This window comes from Falco punctatus (assembly GCF_963210335.1).
Source record: "Falco punctatus genome assembly, chromosome: 10".
Lineage (NCBI taxonomy): Eukaryota > Metazoa > Chordata > Aves > Falconiformes > Falconidae > Falco > Falco punctatus.
Window position 1 is genome coordinate 34,065,739 of NC_137590.1, and position 21,866 is coordinate 34,087,604.

General features: G+C 54.5%; 1 protein-coding gene across 9 annotated transcripts in view; it reads left to right on the forward strand.

Annotated features, from left to right (window-relative positions):
• Positions 1 to 21,866, forward strand: part of LOC308070858 (TBC1 domain family member 3K-like) — an 82,394-nt gene that overhangs the window by 56,097 nt on the left and 4,431 nt on the right. For all 9 annotated transcript variants that reach the window (XM_080405500.1, XM_080405502.1, XM_080405503.1 and 6 more), the window contains 12 exons: positions 18 to 91; positions 627 to 712; positions 1,513 to 1,552; positions 2,244 to 2,324; positions 9,947 to 10,054; positions 13,714 to 13,823; positions 14,640 to 14,688; positions 16,161 to 16,281; positions 17,153 to 17,247; positions 18,878 to 18,943; positions 20,331 to 20,430; positions 21,647 to 21,799. In XM_080405500.1, the coding sequence (XP_080261626.1) occupies positions 26 to 91; positions 627 to 712; positions 1,513 to 1,552; positions 2,244 to 2,324; positions 9,947 to 10,054; positions 13,714 to 13,823; positions 14,640 to 14,688; positions 16,161 to 16,281; positions 17,153 to 17,247; positions 18,878 to 18,943; positions 20,331 to 20,430; positions 21,647 to 21,799 (1,075 nt within the window). In that variant the 5' untranslated portion in view covers positions 18 to 25. The remainder of the gene's footprint in view (positions 1 to 17; positions 92 to 626; positions 713 to 1,512; positions 1,553 to 2,243; positions 2,325 to 9,946; positions 10,055 to 13,713; positions 13,824 to 14,639; positions 14,689 to 16,160; positions 16,282 to 17,152; positions 17,248 to 18,877; positions 18,944 to 20,330; positions 20,431 to 21,646; positions 21,800 to 21,866) is intronic.

Here is a 21,866-nt window from a genome sequence, read left to right on the forward strand (position 1 = left end):
TTTTTCTTGCCTTACAGCTTCTGACATGAAGAAGGACATAGAGTCTTTAATAGCTCAGGAAAAAGCGGAGATCGTTGCCAAGTATGAGAAGGTACCAACTTCGAGTTTCTCCCTGAAATGCTGGCTAAGGCTGTAGCTATTTAATCCGTTAGGAATACTTCAAATACGAACTTCTGCCTGCCTGCAGACGTCGCCCCAGTAACCCTCATGCCATCAGGCTTCGTGCCAGCTCTCCCTGCCCGCTTCTGCTGGCACATCCCCTCTCACCGCATCCCGAGTTTCTCATGGATTTCATGCGTGCTCAGCGCAGGTACCGAAAGGTCCTGGGCTTTTAGTGCTTCAGTGCTCCCGTAACACCGGGACGGCTTATCCCCGACGGCGCTGGTTTCTCTGATGTATGGCCCTTCCCAGCTGGTAGCAGAGTCATACCGGGAAAGCTGGATAGGCTGGATTTTGCGTTTTTCTCTTGCCTGTGTTGATTTTGTCTCTTTAGAGCAGGTTTGGGGCTCTTGGCTCCATGCCTTCTAGCGTGCAGGGAGGGAGGGATGGGGGCACGGGGAGTGGGATGCAGGTACTGGGGCATTCCTGATGCTGGGGCAGCTCACGGGTGTCCGTTGTGCTTTCAGGGCCGGCAGGAGGGAGCTCAGATTGACCCGTGGGAAGATGCTGATTTCACGCTGTATAAGGTTACAGACCGGTTTGGATTCCTGCAGTAAGTCCTCCTGCCCGCTCCTGTTCCCCCTGCCCCGCGCGTCTGTGCGGAGCATCCCTCCGCGCCAAGCGTGGCAGACCCACTGTCTTGCCTATAATCCGCTCTGTGGCTTGGATGGATCGATCCCAAATGTGGGAGGAGAGACCAGATGTGCCTCCTCCCTCGACCACACGTGTTCAAACACTCTCTGAGGCTTTGAATCTGCTGCGAGGCGAGGCTCGGGAATGGTTTCCGATGGCAAGCCCGGCGTGAGAAGGTGGGAAGAGGCTCTGGCATTGGCACCTGATGATTCGGGGAGACGGAGGACAAGACAAGATTTCTGATTGTCCTCGGTTCCCTTAGGGAATCCCCATCCTAAATGAGATGCGGGTGAATTAAATGCATGCCCTGTACCTGGGGAGAATGCGTAAAAGAACTATTTTTATTGCAAATCCGAACAAAAAGCTATAATAGTAGGTGTTTTGTGTGCAGGAGGGGGTTTTGAAGCAACTGCTGCCCAGAAATCTGCACCTCCTTCCGGGCCCTTTTAATTGCTGGTCATGTGTGTATTGAAGGAGCTTTATGCCCAGGATTTCCAGAGACATCCAGTGCCTGACCACCCCTCGCAGCTTCCCGTAGCATGGTGGGGTTTTGGCCAGTGCTTCCCCTGCCTCTTCCTCGTCAGGGATGGCCATAGGAACACACGAAGCCCCTCAGCCATATCCCCTCGGGTGCCAAGGTGGTCCCCCAGCTGCAGCACCCCGCGCTGCTCCGCACCCTTCCTAGCCCATGGAGTAACTGGTGACCCCTTGCTTTTCCAGTGAGCAGGAGCTGCCGAGCCGTACCGCCTTGGAGGAGAAGGTGAGAGCTGCTATATTGTCATGGCTGTCAGATCCTTACCGCACCAGCTGGGGAGGGGACGGTTTGTGAGGGGACAAATGTGCAAACGAGAGCAAAGCACCCACTGGTCGCTGCTGCTCGCGTGGAGGTGGGAGCTCTGCACAACGTCCAACTGCCGGAGCTTTTATTTTGCTGGGTCGTGCACCTCCCCTCCACGCTGCACTGAAATTGCACCTTTTAAAGCAATTTTGAGCTTTTCCCTCTGCTTTGGCACAGTGCTCAGCGGCTGCGGTTTAAAAAGGGGATTGCAGGTAACAGCCATCTCCATCCTCATCTTCCCTGGGCTGGGAGCGTGTCCTCTGTTAGCATCTTGTTAGCTGGGGCTAAATAGCATCTCCTTTCTGCCAGTCTGATCCGATGATACGATTTGAGGCTAGCCGAACCTGCAGAGATTTTTGTTGTCAAGCAATCCTCCTCTTGGAAGTGCTTTCTCTGTGTTAAGCCTTGTGTCTCTCATTATTTTTGCCAATTCTGCCTCAGTTACCATGGGCTGAGATTACCAGTTCCTGCAGACACCTTTGGATTATTCCCTGATGCAAAGTCTCTGCATTGAAATTTGAACCTAAAGAGAAGGAAGTTTTGTGTTTTCAGGAGATATCTTCTGGGGCTCTTTTTCTTAAATTCGTCTTCCCTTCTTCCCCCCTTGCAACAGCAAAAGCAGCAGGAAATAGAACGTGTGGACAAGTGGCTAAAGATGCTGAAGAAATGGGGCAAATACAGAAACAGTGACAAGGTAAGGAGGAAAAGAGCACGTGTCTGGAGGGGCGGGCGTGGTGCAACCTTCCAGTGAGCCAGGCTTTTGGAAAGCTGATAGAGAAACCAGAGATTGCTGGAAAATATCGCCTAATTCTACCCGTTAAGCTTTAATCTTTCCTTGAAGTTGCAGTTGAGGGAAAAGTCCTGTTCCGAGTGGTATGGTTTTAAAAACGGTTTCCTAAATGCTGCTGGCGTGTTTGTGCTTCTGCTTTCCCGTGCCAGCAGGAGCACAGCAGAGGTGTTCGTGTGCCCAGCTGGGTCCCTGCCCCAGAGCAGGGGTGGTCACACGCCGCAGGTCGCTTCTGTGTCTCCACCACCTGGGGATGGCCCAGGAGATGCGACTGATATGGTCCAGCTGATGTTCCTCGTAGTTCTTCATGGAGGGAGAGTTATTTGACCAGACACGACCTAGATTTTGTATTCTGCTCCTAGCTGTGCCCGCGAAAAGCCCCTTAGGTGTTAGATCGTGTGCGCTCCTCTGTGGAAATCAGGGGTGGGGACGTCAAGCTGTGTCTTGGTTTGGTGTCCAAAACAAACCCTGCACCAAACGCCACTGCAAAACCGAGTTGGTTTTAATACCTACTATTTGTAACGTCTTCCTATGACAAACCTCTTGAAAGAAAACTCCCTTGAACCTAAGGACAGGACCCTTGCTGGGTAAGGACAGGAACGTTAGCCTGACCTGCTGTGCTGCGGCGCTGGGTGCAGGGGAGGGCTGAAGCCCAGCACCCCCCTGTCGCCGTGGCCTCTGCAGCCCCCTTGTTGGGCAGGAGGAGCCGGCGTCGGGATGTGTTGCTTCCAGCTCCCGCTGCGAGTTTGCAGGAGAAACTTGAGCCCAGTTAAAAGGTTGTGCAGAGGGTATCTGCAAAGCTGCAGGGGGGCATCGAGCAGAGCATCCCCCTTGCCTGGCCATCCAGAGTGATGCCAGGTTCCCCCAGCAAAGACCAGCTGTAATCTTGTCCTTTTTTAAAAAAAAACCCAAATCATATCTTCGTTACAGCAGGGATAGGGTGGAGATGGGCTTTGGGGGTTTATAATCCTTCAGTTCGCTTCGGGGTGGTTCTAATTATCTTGTTCATCGGTGCTGCTTCATGGGCAAAAACGGAGGTTCTCCTGCGGCTTTGGTATTTCTAATTAGAAGTTAGCACTAACTGATTAGTGGCCCTGTGGGTAAAAATTCCAGCGGAGTGCAAGGAATCCCTTCAGGTCCTGGAGGATGTTTAGGATAGGTAACGATGGGTGGTTTTAGCATGCCTTGGCTTGCCTGGGTCAGCTGGTGGGACAGGCGTGGCGTGGGGCGTGTGGAGCAGCAGCGGTCCTGGTCTGTCTTGGATTTACCCCGATAATTAGCAGGTGTGTTAACCATGCGGCAGCCGATGTCGCTCAGGTCTGCTGCATGGTGAGGGGGCTGGACCAGCAAGTGGCTTTTGAGGGACTCGGGGTCAGAAAATGACAGAACCCTTGTAATGGGATAAATGATGCTATTTATAACAGCCTGTGAATGGCCGGTGGCTCCTGGGCACAGTCGCGGCATTGTTCCCGTGCCGGGGGGTGGGGGTGGAAAAGGCCGTCCCCGCTCCCAGCAAACGGAGAAGCAGCGCTTGGCTCCACGCAGGGAAGGAGCAATCTGGTGACCCCAGGGAGTAGAAAGGAGCTTTGGTTTCAGTCCCATCCAGCCTAACACCACCCCGCTGCCTTGCACCAGTGCAAGCACTGGCAGGAAGGTCTGCGCACTGGAGCAGCCGCACAGTGTTACGTGCAAAGGCCCTTACAGGTGTAAAAAAAAAAAAAAGTGCTTTAAAAAAAAGTAATTATAAAATCAGGGTGTATCCTTCGCCTGGGTGTGCACCCCCATGCGCTTGTGTTGGGAGTGTGGAAGCTGCTCAGAGATTCCTGCTGCAGCAGCTGGGTGCAGCTCAGAGGTGGCGTTTCAGGGCCCTTTTGCTGGGATCACAGTCGTGCCCTTCAGGTGGTTATGTTGTTTTTCCAGCTAAAGTAAACGTGACAAGCCCTTGATCTGATTTTTCGCAAGTGGAGTGGGTTGATTTTGTTCCCTCTCTGAGCACTCAGGCTGTCACATCTGCATTGCGTGTTTGCTTCGGGTTTGTTTTTGCCACTTCACTGATGTGATGGAAGCCCAAGTGTCACAAGACAGCAGCTCTGTCTTATTTTGACAAAGACTAGGATGTCATGTTTGAAAAAACCCTCTGCTGAAGACAGGAACCTTCCTTTTGATGTTCATTTTGATAGACTGTGCTTGATTAGAGGGAAAAAAATCCTGTTGCAGGAACCCCAGGCAGTTTCACAGGGAAGCTGCCCTGACTTTGGCTCTGCTCAGGTGATGTACAAACCCATCTTATTTTCTAGGCTGGGACTTTCTGGTCTTCAGGGCCAGCCTTTCAAGTCCCCATGCAGGTGCTGGGGCTGGCAGACAGCTGACCGTATCAAGTGCGTGATGAAGAGGGACTCGTGCCTTATCCAGCAGGCTGCCGTGTTTTGCAGTATCTTGGTACCTGGTGGGGGCTTGGCTTGTTGGCTCAGCTTCTGTGTACCCATCCTGGGCACGGGCTCCAGAGCCCATCAGTGGGCGAGAAAGCAGCTTTCTGAGCCCCCTGGCACGAACCGTCACCAGAGAGCAACGCGTTTTGCTTTCTGTTTCCCCGTGTGCTGCTGGTTGTGGTCTGGGTATTGGGGCTGTCACAGATTATTGGAAAAAAAGCTGAAAAATCCCTTAAGAGGAGGGACTTCTACAGTCCCCAGCCCAGGATGGCCCGGCTATGCCTAATATCCTTCCTGGCACAACCTGTGTCAGGATGAGCAACAGATAGGATTATCTTAATGAGAGCGCTGCCTTGGGGTTCCTTGTGCTCATCACCGCATCACATCTGTCTCCATCTCTGCTCTAGACACATTGCATAGCGATCTGATTTAATTTCAGCAGCAGCATCAACAAAAAGTGACAGCAGCACGATTTCCTGGCAGGGATGGGGTTAGACTGGTGCGATGGTGCCTTTCCCTGGCTGTACATCCACAAGGGGAAGGGTACGAAACCGAAGGAGTCCATGCAAGGACCACGCTGCTTTGCAGAGTTAAGGTGCATCCAGCCTGCAACGCAGGGCTCGATCGTGTAATTCGGGGTTCAGCACGGGGAGGCTGGGGTGGTCGCTGTCCTCTTCACGGCTGTGTTAAACCTGAGTTTAAATCCCAACCTGACCCTGCTTGGGAAGGTTGGGACACGATGGGTGCCGTGTCAGAACCGACCCGGTTAAGGCAGCGTGGTTTTGCGGAGACCAAAGAGGCTGTGCTGCGTGCGGTCTGACAGCGGGACGGTTTATTCATCGTAGCCCTGAAAGAAGTTGATTTCGGCCAGACAGACCGGTCCTAGGAAGGGGATGTGACCTCTGCGTCGTTCACAAGCTGCTTCTTGCTGCTGGCCGCGTGGGACAGGACCTTTAGAGAGGGATGTCTTTGGCCAGAGACGTCTGGGTTTTAGGCAAAGCCCGTCTTTGTGCACAGGGGTAGCCTGGTCTCTGCTGAGGTCACGGGAGTGCAGGGCGCTTAATCCAGTGCATGCCAGCAAAGCGGTTTAGAATGAATCGGGGATCTGTATGGACTGACCCCCAGGAGTGAATAATCCGCTGGCGCTGGGGAGAGCCAGCAGGCGTTGATCGTGGAGGGTCGTCTGAAGTCAGGTCTGCCTGCGAGTGCCACGGGAAGGAAAGGGGGTTACGCTTGGGAGCTGCAGGGTGACTTCTGCCGCTGCCTTTGCCGTTTGGAAAGGCAGGTAGCGTTGTCCTCTCCCCCAGAGACAGCCCTGGTAATAAATGTCAATACCCACTGATGACGCGTCAGCTTTAGGATTTTAATTTGCCCCTGCTTTGCTGCCGGAGCCCCGGCAGACAGGCTAGCAGCCCCTCCGGCGTAGCCAAGGCTCCGGCTGCAGGGACAGCAGCTGAGTTGGGAGCAACTGGTATCCATACGGAAAAAAAGCTATGTACAGCAGGGTCCAGGCTGCCAAGTGTCTTGCATGGCCACGTCATCAATCGCAGGAGTAAATCGCATTGTAAAAAACAGGTCCTCTTCTCCAGGGTGAAGTTTTTCACAGCTCAGCTCTCCTGGTGCATCACTGGTGGAGGAAGTGAAGGAATCCTTCCTCTCCAGAAGGACCACTCCTTGAGCCCTAAAGGAACTGAAGAAGGGGGGCTGCCCCCCACTTCAGGTGTTGGAGACAGGTGGTGGGCGTATGGAGAGGCTTGAAAGTGAGAATGCCACGCATACCCAGAATTTGGGCATTACTCCTGCTGCCTCTTCCTGGTGGAGCACGCACACAGCTGAGAAGCTAACAGTGACAGGCCCAAAACGTGGAAGCGAGCTGAAACGTGTAGATTCTGCTTTAAAAAAAACAACCCGACTTCCCGTGTCTCAACTACTGCGAAAAGATGTGCTGTGTTTAATGGCAGCGACGCCACCTCTCTAATGAAAGACTTGGAGCACTTGGTTGGGTGCTTCTCGCAGGAGGGCTCTGATGCGGGAAGATGGAGCTTGACTCTGGGCTTCTAGAGTCTTCCCCATCCCATCTACTAGAAAAAAAGTGCTTGGAGAGGGGAGAGGTGGGGATGGGGTGACGGTGGCCTCCGTGCCGTGAGCTTCATGTGTTACAGCCCTAAGAGGGAAGATGATCCTATGGCGAAACCCAGCACAAGGTCACTCCCTTCCCACCGACGAGGGCTGAGCAGTGTCTGAGACAGAAGCTGGTGACCTCAAGGGTGGTTTTTTTCTTCTCACACGGAGCAGGAGTTGCCGTCACCTGCTACCTTCCCTCCATCAGTTCCTCACAGTGTAAATGCTCCTTGTGGTGATAAACTTCCCCGTTTGCCTTCAAGTCTCATGAGGAAGGAAAATTGTTCATTTTTCTTGCGTGTGACTCACGGCTCCGAGGGTTTAGCACTTTCACGCCTGGAGGCGGTGGGAGGAGGAGAGCCCTGGGATGAAGAGCAGGGAGGCATTCCAGTTCAGTTCCGTCTCTATGCGTTTTGTAACTCCCCTGTTCCTGCCATGCTCTCATGCGGAGAAAATCATTAAGAGACCTTCACTATCTGCCAGTGAGGGCTGCACTCATTAAAGTATAATACCAGCTCTGGGAATTAAAAAAATATTTTCTTTCCACGGAGCTAAGCATCATCTTCTACCTCAGCGGCTGTCAGTCAGTCTCTCCTAATCTGTCGGAAATAAATAATTTCTTCTGAACTGGTGATTTTATCTGAGTGGGTACACACTCCAGTTTCTTGATCCCGTCTCAGCTTTCGCTCCATGGAGTCAGGAGCACTTGTGGGCACCTCGCCAGCACCGCTCTGGGGACGCGCTTCACTATGTGGCTTTGTGTCACCTGACACGTTGTGCTTCTTGTGTCCTGGTTTAATGTCCCTCGCGGGATGGGCATCTCTTGTTCCTCTCCTTGGTCCTTCAGCCGTGGGGATGGGGCTGTCCGGCACGGCGTGGGTTGCTGTCCTCCAGAAGCTCCTCACGTGCGCTCGGAGGAACAGGACCAGCTCCCCTGGGCGTGCGGGAAGTGAATGAGTGATGTCCCGTGGGATGCTGTTGGATGGGTGGTGGCCTTCCATGGGCATGTCTCGGTAGTGAGATGCTTTTTCAGGGGCAGCTCTTACTTGGTGCGTACGGAGCAGAGAGCAGGAGCAGGCAGAGGATTTCTGTAGGGGATGGTCCTGGCTATGCATTGCACCATCAGGTGTGAAGCAGCACCTGGAGCAGAGCAGGCGTTTGTCAGGTGCTGAGAATGGGGCTGTAAATGTTCAATGGTGTTCACGGGATCGGGATCCATCACACTGACACTTTCTGTGCCAGCAGAAATACTGAAATATTTAGCGTAATGGGGAGGAGGAGCGTTCTAACACACACCTGGCTCTCCTAGTACTACATGGTGGTCTTGCCATTTATTACGTAGCTATTCTATATACTTATTTTGACCGTGCTAGCAGTGCCATTTCTTCATTATCCCTTAATCTGTCTACTTCAGCCCCATCTCCTGTCTCACCTGGTAGTAGCTCCGTGGAACGAGAGCCGTCGCAGCTGTGGGTCGCACTCAGCAGGCGCAGCGCTGCGGTGCGGGTGGTGACAAGAGGAGGAGCAGGGGTCTGTGCCGGGGTCTGTGCCGGGGTCGGGGCTCTGGGGGGTGTGTGTGACAGCTCGGTGCCATGGCTGTGGTGTTTATAACCTTGTACGTAGGCTGGCATTACAAAATCAAGCCAGAAGGGGAAAAGCTGCGGATGCAGGAGGGGTCGTAAAGGAAGGGTAACAGGAGCAGGTGTTCGGGGTAAGAGGTGCAAAGGCAATGCAGCAGGACCACGTCCAGAAAGCCTTGTGCTAGGGTATGGATGCTGCCTTGTGAATTGTAGCCCTTGAATCAGCCTGAAATGCGTGAAGAAGAACCCCCTATGGGGGAAAAAAAACCCAACAAAAAAGAGGGACTTTGAAGGAAGTCGGATGCACTTGTACCAGGCAATACCAGTAGCTCCAGTTGATTGCCCAGTGGGGCACTGCTCTGCTCAGCGCCAAGCCCATTCCCATGGCAGGGAATCTGGCACCTCTGTCCCCTCCCAAGGAGTCGCCCGGTCCCAAGGGATGTCTGTGTCACAATGTAAATCCCCTCCACAGCTGGAGCTTGGGCACATGCAGCAGGTCCTTCAGCGTAGCCCGCGGTCCTCGGGGGCCCAGAGGCGTGGGCAGTTGCCTTTGTCGTGCAGCTACAAGGCGTTTCATGGGTTGGACAAGTGAAAGAGTGGAAAATATTCAGAAATGAGACTTTTTTCTTTTTTTTTTTATGAAGCTTTTTCTTTTAATGGGAGAAGTCAGGGATGGAACAAAAGCTCTTCTTTCTGTTTTCCATTGAAATTTAGTAGTTTCTTTAGAGAGAGAGGGCTTTATGACAAGAGAAAAGAGAAGAGGCATCTGTGAGATGTAGTGAACATGTGGAAACTGGAGGAGGGGCACATGCATGTTTGTCCCCAGTCCCCCTCCTTGCTGGAGGAGCACCCTGCACATCCCAGGTAGAGCCTTTGGTGTAGCCCACAGTCTGCTCTGCCACTTGTCAAGCCGTGAGAGTTCCAGTGGACACATCCCTGTGGCTCTCATGGTCAGAGCTCTCCTCTCCAAGGAAAAATTTATTTTCCTCTCAGTCCCTGAGGATCCAGGTGAGAACAGCCATGCTAGGTCAGATCAGAAGCTTCAAAGCCAAGGATGCTGTGTCTGGTCCTTGGAGAGGAGCCTGGGGGCAGGCTGGTGTGCACAGAACATGACTGCTGTGAAGCACCTGAGCTGTCTCCACGTATAAAGGGGATGGTCTGTGTCCAGCTCTTCCAGTAAGGTTAAAAACATGAGGTGCAGCTTAATTTTGGCTGAGTAGGTGTCTTTGGTGGATACAGGTGCTCAGCTCCTCCATCAGATTGGCGATACCCTCTCTGCCAGTGCAGGCAGGGGAAGTGCTCGGTTGGGTGCCTTCTCAGCTGGCTGGTGGTCCACAGCGGCAAACTGTGGAGCAAATCTGTTCTGCAGGACCAGCTAACCTCGTTTCCCTCCCTGCAGATGTGCCGGCGAGTGTACAAAGGGATCCCACTGCAGGTGCGAGGCCAGGTCTGGTCGCTTCTGCTGGACGTTGAGAAGATGAAGAAGGAGAACGAAGGAAAATATGAGGTAGGGGCTCTTCCTGGCGCAGATTGTGGGAGCAAGGTGATGGGGAGGCTGGTTTGGTGGGGCTTCACCAGCTGGGGCAAGTCGGGTGGGTGCAGGTGTCTCCATCCCCACCCACATGGGCAGGAGGGAAATAGGGTCCCTACGGAGCTGCTGTAAGGGCCAGGGGGGCACCCGGCCCTTGCGTCCTCCCTGTCAGGGCAGCGGTGTGCCAGCCGCCCTACGATGTCGATGTGCGCTGCTGGTGAGGTCCGATCCTGTCGGTGAACTCGGCGACCTCTGAGGAGGAAAGGCTTAGAATTAGCGAGGACTGAAAATGCAGAGGGTATAAACCGTTTATCGCCCTGTCTGTGTTAGGCTGGAGCCTTTCGGCACGCTAGCCAGCTGCTTTCTCTAAGAGCCTGCTTCCATTTACTCTGCTGGAAGCCGCGAGCAAAAATTGCTGGATCGCAGTTGCTGCATCCTTAGGGAAAAGTGCAGGGAGGAGGGAGGGGGGAGTTCAGCAAAGGTACCACTTGCAGCTCCCCGGAGCAATGCGGAGCGGCCGCAGGTACCCCGGCGCGGGGAGGTGCTGGCTGCGGGTACCCCAAATGATTTATTTTGCATCACGTACCCAGGCAGGGATCAGGGTGCGATGGAGACGGTTACATTTTGGAGGCAGGAGGGCAAGTCTTGCTTCCAGCAGGTGTTTCTAAAAATCCCTGCCTATCGAGCAGGATGGTGCTAAGGCTCATTATAGTTAGTGGAGCGTAGATGTTAATTGCAAGATGCTGCTGGGATGGAGTAACCCATGCAGGGCTTGGGGCAGGCGGGCTGGGCTCCGGGCAGCAAGCGGAGGTGACGAAGCTCTCGGAGGTGACGAAGCTCTCCCAGCTGCTGATCGCGCTCCCTCCCTCGAAGCCGTGCTGCGCAGGCAGGGGAGCGATCCAGACAAATGAAAGTCACCAGGAGTTTCTCTGCACTCCGGAGGAGTCTGCGTTAAGCTGGAGCTTCAGGGCTAAGAGGCTTTGCTGGTGCAGCCCCCCTGCAAGCTCGTCTTTATCTGCCTCTTCTTTGGTGCCAGCTGCCGCCAGTAATTAGCTCGCCCTTCATTTCCTCCCGACGAGGCTCAGGGCAGCTCCGGGGTGTGAGGGCTTTTGCTTTCAAGAAGGGACTAAGCCTCAGCCCCCAGCCCTGCGTCCTGGGGGGGCTGGTCCCACGGCCACCCCGTTTCTCCTTGGCCGTGAGCCATGGCACAAAAGCCTGGCTTTTGCGTGTGCCGTGAGTTTTGAGCGTGCCATCCAGCACGTGCTGGGCAATTTTTCCTTTTTGTATACCCACTGCTCCCTCTGTAGAGGTGTCCCCTGTGCTCAGGCTGGCGGAGGAGCTGCTTTTCCAGCCACGTGGGCTGCCTCGCTCCCTGTGTCCTTGTCGTCTCTGGAGTGATGCAATTAAAAAGCCCAGCGCGATTGCTTCCGTCGCGCTTCATCTTATCCCAGCTGTCCTCCAAGTCCTCTCTGTGCAAGTCCCCGAGTCTTCTTCAAGGCCATGGCAGCTCAGTTGTCCGTGGTGCCACCGTCCGTGGTTTCAGCGTGGGTGTGATGCTCTGCCCTCCCCGGGGTTTTATAGCCACAACTGAGAGGGCTTGAGGAGAGCTGAGAAGGTGGACAGGAGAAACGTGTTGGGGGCGGGGGGGGCAGAGTGGAGGCATCCTGGCTTTTATCTGCCGCTTTGGAAAAGGTCTTTGGGATGGGACCTCCAGCTTCCCAGCCTCTGCTCTGCCACCGGCTTGCAGGGCTCACGAGCTTGGCAGGGCATCTGTGGGCCAGGTTACTTAAACAAGGGGGAAAAAGGACAACAGCCCATCCTGGGCTTCTTGTTTACCACCTGCGGAATTAATAAAGCCTCCTGGGTGCGTGGAAGTGGCAAAGTGCTGTGCAACCTACCTGCTATTCAGGTGCAGTGATTAAAAAAAGCCTAAAGTCGGGAGGTTTACAGTCTTTGGCAGGCTTCTGTGTTGTTGAGGGCCTTTAGCAGGGGAATTTGCACTGAAGTGACCGGGTGCATATGAACAGTCATCTTGTCTCGGGTAATCTGCCTGCTTTATAGAGGGCAAGGAGCCATAGGATGCCGGGAGCACAGGATTTACAGCAGGGAAATGATCTGGTTCATCAGATCTTTGTTCTGTCATCACTTTTATCCTCCCTTATCCTGTGCAGGCAATAATTCAAAATAGCCCCTGCGCCGTTCCTCCTCCAAACCGCTGCTTTCAAGGTTGGAGTTAATATTCCCAAGGTGCCGTGACTGTGCTGTGCTGGACACGTCTGGGAGCTAATGATCTCCTGATGTTCCCCAGAGCTGATGTGGCCACCTCGGGAGGTCAGCAGCAGCCTGGAGGCGCCTTGTGTCAAGCTGACAGGCGTTGGTCGGACAGCAGCTGCTGGAGATGGTTCAGGATCTGTGCAGATGTGCTGTTTTCTGTCTCCTGTGTGAGCAAGGAGGGTCTTGAGCCTGGGCTCATCTCCGCTGTCCCTAAGCTGCTGCTGGATCTCAGGCTACCTGAGACAGTCACAAAATGTATTTTATTAATGCAGTTAACCCTGGAGGTATTGGAGGAGGAAGGCATGATCACCAGTGGTACCTAAAGGCTGTGGGATGAGATAATGGTCCTTGCCCGCACGCACAGGGCTGAGCGGTGGGTTACGGAGGGGACTGCAGTGGGGTTCGTTCATGGAGCATCCTCAGCTTGGGAGTCTGAGGGCACAGCTGGTTGGGGTGGGCTTCGGTTTGGTTTGAATTCCCTTTTGTTGCAGTAGGCTTCAGTCCTTCATCTGTGTTGGGGGGATTCATGGGGGGAACATCCTTCATCTGCATGGGGGGAACATGGGCATTCTTGGCTTTGAAGTCAGTTTCTGTTCTGGACTCAGCCAGTTCCTTAACATTTGCGCCAGTCCAAGGGAATACCCCAGCACAGCTTTTCTAGCGGAAGCTCCTTAAAACTACGATAATTTTCTTCTTCAGGGGAAGTAGTAGTTGGAGATCACTTCATAGAGTCTGGCGTAAGTTTGGACTTTATTATGATTGAGCCTGTGAAAAGCTCAGAGACTCGGCGCATACATCTGCTTGTTGGTTCCTTAGGGAGGTGCATCATTCCTCGGGCACCAACAGAGGTCTTGATGCTTTATGACAGCCAGACAGGGTACTACGAAGAAGTCAAAATAAATCAGAATTGAATTCAGTTGCAAAGGCTTTAGATTCTGAAAACTCAGTATCTGCATTGCAAGAGGGCAAAGGCTGGGTTGGCAGCTGCTGGCGTCGTGGCGTGCAAGCATGGGGTTGTCCCCTTCGCCGTGCAAGGCGGCAGTGTCCCCGGTGGCTGTGTCATGGCTCTGTGCAAGGCGGCAGTGTCCCCGGTGGCTGTGTCATGGCTCTGTGCAAGGCGGCAGTGTCCCCGGTGGCTGTGCCGTGGCTCTGTGCAAGGTGGCAGTGTCCCCGATGGCTCTGCCGTGGCTCTGTGCAAGGCGGCAGTGTCCCCGGTGGCTGTGCCGTGGCTTGGTGCCGTGGTTTTGGTGCTGTGGCTCGGTGCCGCTCCGGCAGTGGGAAGCGTGTCTTCTCCCTGCGCAGGAGGTGTGGGCTGGGATGGTGTCCAGCTCCTTCCTCTTGTCTGCTCCTCTCCCTTCCAGCAAATGAAAGAGCAAGCAAAGAGCCTTTCGTCGGAAATCAAGCAGATCGACTTGGACGTCAACCGCACCTTCCGGAACCACATCATGTTTCGGGATCGCTATGGAGTGAAGTGAGTACGGGAGGCGTCGCGTGGCTGCACGGGCAGCGGTGCCGCTGGGGGTGCGTGGGGTGGAGTGGCCACCAGCCCCCTGGCTCCGAGCAGAGCCACCTCTCCCTGTTCCACCAGCCACCAGCACACGGTACGACCCCCAGGTGTTGGGCTGCTGAGTCTCTCTCCACTGAACTGTGTTCAGCCCCGGTTCCTGAGCGCAGCACCAGCCTGTTGCGGTGCCTTGTCCCCCAGGGAGCCAGGGCTGGGGTGGCGGGGTGGGTCTGTGGGGAGCTGGCTGGCATGGGGCGGGCGGCAGGGTTGGAGAGGTCTGACAGAGTGGCTGTGTCACTTGGGTGAGTCACACCTGGCTGCCCGGCACAGACGTGCGGTCTGCGAGGAAGCCTGCGCCGCGTATCTGCGCGGTGCTGACCCCCTCGGCAAGGAGGGGAGGGAGGAGGGAGCCTACTGATGGAACGGTGGCAGTGCTGTCCCCCAGGGTATGTCATGCCCGATGCCTGGGTGGTTACAAGTCTATTAAAATCCCACCACGACTCTAAACCCAAGGCGTGGGGGTGTTGAACACAGGGTGTGCGGGTACATGCGTGTCTCTGTGGGAGACCCCCTGATGGAGCAGGCTGCTGGTGACCCCCCTGAAGGAAGAGCTCCCATCCCCTGTGCCCACCAAGGCACTTTCTGGTTCCATCAGCCCTGCTCCTTGCAAAAGGGCATCAGGACCAGTTGGCTGGGTGTTCTCAGCACCTTTGCACTCTTTGGTGTGCCCACGAGGCTGGAGACCCCACGCTTGGGTGCTTTAATGTCCTTCTTTCTCCCCAGGCAGCAGGCGCTCTTCCATGTCCTGTCAGCATACTCGGTTTATAACACCGTAAGTAGTACGTTAGTCCTGTTAAAGTGAAGAGCATTGCACTTTATATATGTTGTGTGTGTGTGTGTATATATATCTCTCTCTAAAGATTTTTAAAAAGCTTTATATAAAGTTTATATATGTGTATACATGCATGTTTGTGTATATATGCCTTTACACCCCCGCGTTTAGCCAGTCATAATTCCAATTTTAAATCCTCACGCTGGCTGTACAGACAGCTGCAAGGCTCGCCGTCAGCACAGGGCTCCTTGCGCAGTTGTTTCATTCCCTTGTCTGTTTTGTCACCTGGTAAATGCCATCTGGTAGATGCGGTCTGGGTGAGTGTCAGCAGGGGACAAGGGACTGCCCTTCGGCTCTCCGGCAGGGCTAGCCTCTCGGCAGAAGGTCTGTCGTCTTTCTGACTCCTTGTCGTACGCTGAATGGCATCCTTGTTGGAAACACCGATTTATTACAGCCTACCAGTAATTTTTAGCTAAAGGGGCATGGGCAGAATAAGCCTAAATTAGCAGCTGAACCTACCGCCTCCATCTCCAGGAGGGGACAGTTACCCCAGAAAGCAGAGAAGATGCTCGGGGGGGTTAGTCAAGGAAACAAGGACCCTGCCTTCCCTCAGACCAGATAAATGGTTACCGGATTTATTTATTTAATTGCTTCAGCGCTTATGCGGCTGAAGGAATCCAGGAGCCACATGCTGTTTGTCATCTCAGCCCCTCTTCCTTGGTGTAGCTGCAGGCACCTCTTATGTTGGGGTGTCTGTCCCTCGCCCTCCAGGCTCAAATGGGCTGATAGGGGTGGGGGGCATTGCCTGCAACCTCCCACCTCCCACTGGAGAACCTGCTGGAGTCAGTCCAGAGGGGCCACAGAGATGGGCAGAGGCTGGAGCCCCGCTCTGTGAGGGCAGCTGGGAGAGCTGGGGCTGGTCAGCCTGGAGCAGAGAAGGCTCCGGGGAGACCTGACAGCCGCCTTCCAGCACCTAAAGGGGCCGACAGGAAAGCTGGAGAGGGGCTTTTTACAAGGGCAGGTAGCGACGGGACAAGGGGGGTGGCTTTAAACTGAAAGAGGGCGGATTTACATCAGGTATTAGGAAGAAATTCTTCCCTGAGAGGGTGGTGAGGCGCTGGCCCAGGCTGCCCAGAGCAGCTGTGGGTGCCCCATCCCTGGCAGTGCCCAAAGCCAGGCTGGACGGGGCTGGGAGCAACCTGGGCTGGTGGGAGGGGGCCCTGCCCGTGGCAGGGGGGTGGAACTGGGTGATCTTTGAGGTCCCTTCCAACCCAAACGGTTCTGTGAGTCAGTGCCGTGGTGGATGCTGTAGACCTACGGGAGCTGTGAATTTGAGCATAAACGGTAAAAGACCTTGAAACTGGACCAAACCTTGGACGAGGAGAGGGAAGCACAGGCAGCCTGACCGGCTCCCGCAGCTTAGGCATCACGGTGGGGTCTGGCGGCACATGTGCCTCTCTCGGCTCTTGCAGGAGGTGAGCTACTGCCAGGGGATGAGCCAGATCGCAGCCGTCCTGCTGATGTACCTAAACGAAGAGGATGCGTTCTGGGCGCTGGCGCAGCTGCTGACCAACCAGCGGCACGCCATGCACGGTACGGTGGGGCGGGATGCGCCCGGGGGGTCTCAGGGCTGCTCGGGTGGCTCGGTAGAGCCTCCTTCCCCCTCACCTGCTTGTTTAAAGCGAGTGAGGCTTAATTACATGCCAGCGCAACCTGACTGCGGAGCTGGGCTTGGCTCTTGGAGGCAGACAAGTTCGTCAGAGAGAAGTGCGGTTTATCGGCACTGAGCTTCAGCGCTCGGTAATTAACACGTTCACAGAGGTGCTGTCTTCCTTCTGGAGCGCCTTGCCCTTGGCAATCAATTAACTCAAGGTTATTTAAGTTTTTAAGAAGTCTCACAGAAGTACCTCCAAGAGCATCGTGTAATGCTCTGTTTTAAGCGTGCCATCAGCTACGTGCCCTGGCGTTTTTATGAAGATGTAATTCCACCAAACGTGCTATATTAACTTCAAACACATTAAAGATCCTTTCACCTTGCTTGTGGTTAGCAGTAATCTGTGCGCGGGGAGTCAGGTTGTTCTCTGAGCAGAGGGCTAAGCCTTATGGCTCGGTAACACCAGACAGCCTCCAGTTTGTGTCCTGCTGGGTTACGGGGCGTTGCACAAGCTTGTGGGGTTCAAACGCCTTCAGCTTATCTCTGACCCTCGGAGGTGCATCCAGGGAGGGCTTGGCCGAGGCAAGGCTGGGGGCTCATCGGGGCTGCTGGGGGGCTGGGGTGGGGGTGCTGGTGCCCGGGTGGGCAGGGTGAAGGGTGGGCTCCGGGGGGGGATGCCGAGGGAGGTAGCTGGGCATGCTGTGGGGTCCGGCTGACTTCAGCAGGCAGCATGGGATGAGTTTCTAGGCTGCCCCGGTGACTGCCTCAGAGCTTTGCTTGATTATTCTGTATTTCTCTCATCTTTTCAAGGTTTTTTCATTCCCGGGTTCCCGAAGCTGCAGAGGTTTCAAGCTCACCACGAGCAGATTTTAAGCAAACTCTTTCCCAAACTGAAGAAGCACATGGTATCGCTTTGGCTATCAGTCCCCCGCACTAACCCCGCGGTTTAACGCTAAAGCAATTAGTGCCGTGTTCTGCCAGGCAGGCACACAGCTGAACGCGTTTCTAACTGCCTTGAGGCTGCTTCTCTATTAAACGAGGTGCCTGAATCTGGCTGAGGCACATGGCTGTCGTTTGCTCGCTGGTTATCACCAGTTTAGGGACCGCTAAAACCTGGAGGCTCCCATAGGGAAGGTGGGAAGGCTCCGGGAGCCTGCGGCACAAGGAGCTGCGGCACGCAGCAGCAAGGCCGGACCACGCTCTCACGCCAGCTGCGAGGCCCCAAGGGTGATGCTGGACTATCTGGAGTCTTAATTCACTGATTATTTAACGGCTTTGCTGTTGGTTAAAGACAGGAGGTGTGTAAGGTTTGCTGTGTGTTTTGCTGCTTGGGAAAGTCCGGTTGTTTTTCTCTTGAGCAGATGGTACGAGCCCATTTGGTGGCTGGAGGAGCATCTGCAGGGCACATCGACTGCAGTCCGATTTTGCAACACCTGTTCCCCCCGCCCCCCTTTTTTGTTTTTCCTTCCCCCCTTGTCCCCCCTCGCATTTGCTGTAGACGGTTGGTATCCAGTGGCCAGACTCCTGCAGGTTCCTTGTGCTCCCAAGGGGCTCGGTGGCCCAGGTCCAGGAAAAGCCGTTTATATTGCCGTCTTCTGCAGCAGCGCTTGTGTCGTGCTGCAAACGAGCCAGCCCTGGCCGTAAAAGTGAAACAAAGCCAAGACAAGGTTTTCACTTCATTGTAGCCATGGGTAGGGGGGGGAAACCTGGACGGGGAGGATGGGAATAACTCTCAGAAAGCTGCTCATGCCTCTCGGCTCCTGAAGGCTCCCCAGGCTTGCAGGTGCCCAGCACCAGCTGAAAGCAAAGTCTGGAGACGACTGTTAATCCCATGGGCTCCTTTCTCTTCCCATCCCCGCCGCTCTGCTGGCTTTGCACGTCGCCTTTATGCACGTGCAGGGTGCTGCGCATCCCAGCACCGGCTGTGCCATGCCAGGGAAAGCAAAGGTATGTGCGAGCACTGTGCCGGGTGCCAGGCAGGGATGGAAAAGTGATAGACCGGGGTGATGTTGGTGAGGTTTTTAAGAGTTTCCTGGTCTGGCAGCAGCCATGCCATGCAAGTGAGGCAGTGCTAGCAAAGCTGGCTTGCTTGTGCAGGTCTGGATTTACCTTCGGGGTACTTGGGGTTGTCGTTATTGCGGTGCTCTGAGAGGCTCGCCTGGGAATGGCTGCGGAGACAAAAGTGGCAGCCTGCAAGGAGCACGTGGGTTTTGTCCAGGAAGGTTTTTGTTAGATCCTTGGAGTAGGTGTTAGGCCAGAAAAGCTTCTCCTAGAAATGCCCTTCCAAAGCTGTCTCTGGCCACGCTGAGGATCAGGGGTGATGAACACCGTGGGTGAAGGGCCAAAGCGGGGCTTCAGCACCGGGATGGAAAGCAGGGGCTTTGCCGGGAGACAGACGCAGTCAGATCCTGCACCCAGACCCCGGCATTGAGCAACCAACCAGCCGACCTCCCCCCCGCAAAAGCCCTGTGAGGTGCCTGACCCCCAGCAGCCAGCCTGGTGAAACGCCTGTCTCTCTTTGCTCTCTCCTCCCAGGACAAGGAGCAGATGACTACGGGGATTTACACCACCAAGTGGTTCCTGCAGTGTTTCATTGACAGGGTGAGGATGCTCTGAGGCTTGTTTGCTGCTCTGCCGCTTGCGTGCACGGTTAATCCGCCTGGATTTTTGAGAAAGTATCATAATTGAAGAAGGTGTTAATATTTTATAAGGTGGGGTATTATGCGCGCACTCGTAAGTTAGTAAGGGAGAAGCTAAAAATAACTGTGTGTCACTGATGACAAGCCCCAGTCCCTGCTGCCTCATCAGAAGCGGGTGCCGGGAGATGGCTCAGCAGCAGCAGCGTAAGCTGCAAAGTCAGGAGAGATCCTTCTCCTGCCCACTGGCACTGCTGCAGAGGCGATTATTAACCTCACTTCAGCTTTGGAAACAATGTAGGGAGACGAACTGCTGGAGGCACGAACCTCAGCAAATAGCGCTGCAGCAGCTGCGGGCAAAGGAGCAGTCTGGGCATTGGAGACACTTGAAAGCGTGAGAAAATTACCCGGATTTGTCCAGAGCTAATTTGCCAGTCCCAAGCTGAGAGTACTTTATTTTCAGGGGCAGCGTTGCGCTCGCACACTGGAACGCAACATCTGGACTTGCTCATATTTAGGACATCTGTGTGTCCTCGGTCTCAGTTTTCTGCTGCCCCATCTCCTATAAAACAGCAGATGATCCCTTCCCTTGAGAGGGAACTCGCTGTTTTGCAGCCTGACGCTCAAAGCTGTATTAAATGCAAAGTCCCTTTAATTGTAGCGTCGTGTGATGAGAGGGTCTTGTCAGATTCTGGAGAGTAAGCACAGCATCCTAAGCTTGAACTGAAGTGTCACAGTGGGACCAGTATTAATTTCTGTGCTGGTGAGATGCCTGAAATCTTTGCTGGGAGGTGATGGACGGCTCCGTCATTTTGGGTATCAGTTCAGTCCTGTTTGTTAGGTTGGATCTGGGTTTTTCTAGCAGGCACAAATAAGCCTGTGTGTAATGAAGAGTACTTCTCTAGACACCAAAGGAGTGATTTTTTTATTTTTTTAATGCTTAGTGAAGCACTGTTGGGCCCTCAGACCTGTGCCATCAATAGCCTTTCATCTGTCTGGGCAATCTGGATGGATACAGGAGTGGGTTTGTGCGCTCGCAAGGCTGGAAGATGATGATGCTCCCTCCAGGGTAGGGGAGTCCACGTGCTAGCATGCCTGTGTGGAAAGTTTCTCCTTTTTCTGCATTTGTGGCCAGGTTTTAAGTACTTTTCCAGCCACCCAAGGGTCTTAGCTTTAAGGCAAAACCATCAACTCTAAAATAGGGTTTTGTGTTGTAGACTAATCCAATGCCCTGTTGCGTGTTGCGGTGGAAGGGGACGTGGTGGTGCCACCAAACTCTGCATCATCATCCCACCAGTCAGTGCCAATGAGTTTGGTGCTAATGAGGCTTTTTGTTTGTGTGTTTGAAACAGACCCCCTTCACCCTCACCCTGCGGCTGTGGGATATCTACATTCTGGAAGGCGAGCGGGTGCTGACGGCCATGGCTTACACCATCCTCAAGCTGCACAAAAGTAAGGTCCCAGCAGGGCGCATCTGGTACGGCAGGGGTGGCGCCGTGCCGGGCCACCCGCACGCAGCTGGTCCGGCGAGCCTTGGTGGCCACCACCAGCCTGCTCCGTGCCTGCCCCGGCCCCAGAAGGCACCGGCCCGTGCTGCTGCTGCGGGGAGGCTGTGAGATGCTGCAAGGGTTGAAACGCTGCGCTCGGCGCGCAGCAAGCCCCACCTGAAACGCTCCCGGCTGCCTTTGTGCTTGCTGCGCCCCGCATTTTATCAACAGACTTTTAGGGGTGACACAGACCCATCTGACTGCAAAGCTCTGTGTAGTGGTTCAGCTGAAAGGGCTGTTAGAGGGAGGAAGAAATCTATTAATACGTTTCTAAAATGACCAAACCCAGGGTTTCTGACATAATATTAGGGCAATGATGTTTCTACCTCGAGGTCTTTGGGATTTTGAACCCCTCTGCTCCCATAAACTAGCAGCCTTGCTTTTGTCACCCCGTTAGGTCTCTGATCTGGGGCGGGAGCGATGCTGACGGTGCATGTTGGGAACCTGTGGGCCAGCGGGATTTATTGGGACTGTGTGTGTTGGCTTCTGCAAACAGCCACCCTGCTTCTTCCTTCAGCCGAATGAAGAACAGGCTATCCTGAAATAACATCTTTAAGTATCCCGTTGGTTTGCAAAGGCTGGGCAGCTGGCAGGCAGAAGTTTCATCCTGGCTGTGAAGTCACCTCTCCTTCCTAAGAATGTGTGGTGTGGATCGGCATCTCTGCCTGCATCCTATTCCTGCCTGCATCCCACCCCTGCCTGCACCCCTGGCGGGCGGGTCAGCACCTCTGCCTGCGCCTCTGCCTGGGGCTGGCGGCTGCCAGGGCGGCTGTTCAGTCTGATGCTCCGGGTCTGTCTCCTGGAGCTTTTCCTCCTCCTAGAGGTACTGGTGAGAACTTCCAGAAATGGCCCAAACCTGCATCCTGGTCAGCATAGGTCCCAGCTGTCATCATCCTGCCATTGCTAAGCTACTGCCCGCAGGTGGCACGGACATGTAAATGTATCAGCAACCCCAAGCAACAGCAGGAGGGTGGGAAAGAGGCAAAAATATTCAGGCTGTCCCACCTTGGAGTGGGAGCAGCAGCAGAAACCTGGATAAAACCAAAGCAATGCAACCCACGCTTGTGCTACCCAGCGATTTGGCCATGCCGCTGCCATTACTCCTGTCTGTCATCCCCCAGAGCGCTTGCTGAAGATGACGCTGGAAGATTTACGGGAATTTCTGCAGGAGAAAATTGCCGCTTCCCTGCAGTACGAGGACGATGCCGTCATCGAGCAGCTGCAGGTGTCGATGACTGAACTGCGCAAGATGAAATTTGACCTTCCCCCACCAGGTGCGTCGAGGGGAAGGTGGGCGGCCCGGTGGAGGCAGCCGGTGGTACCCGTGTCCCCTGGGGACCA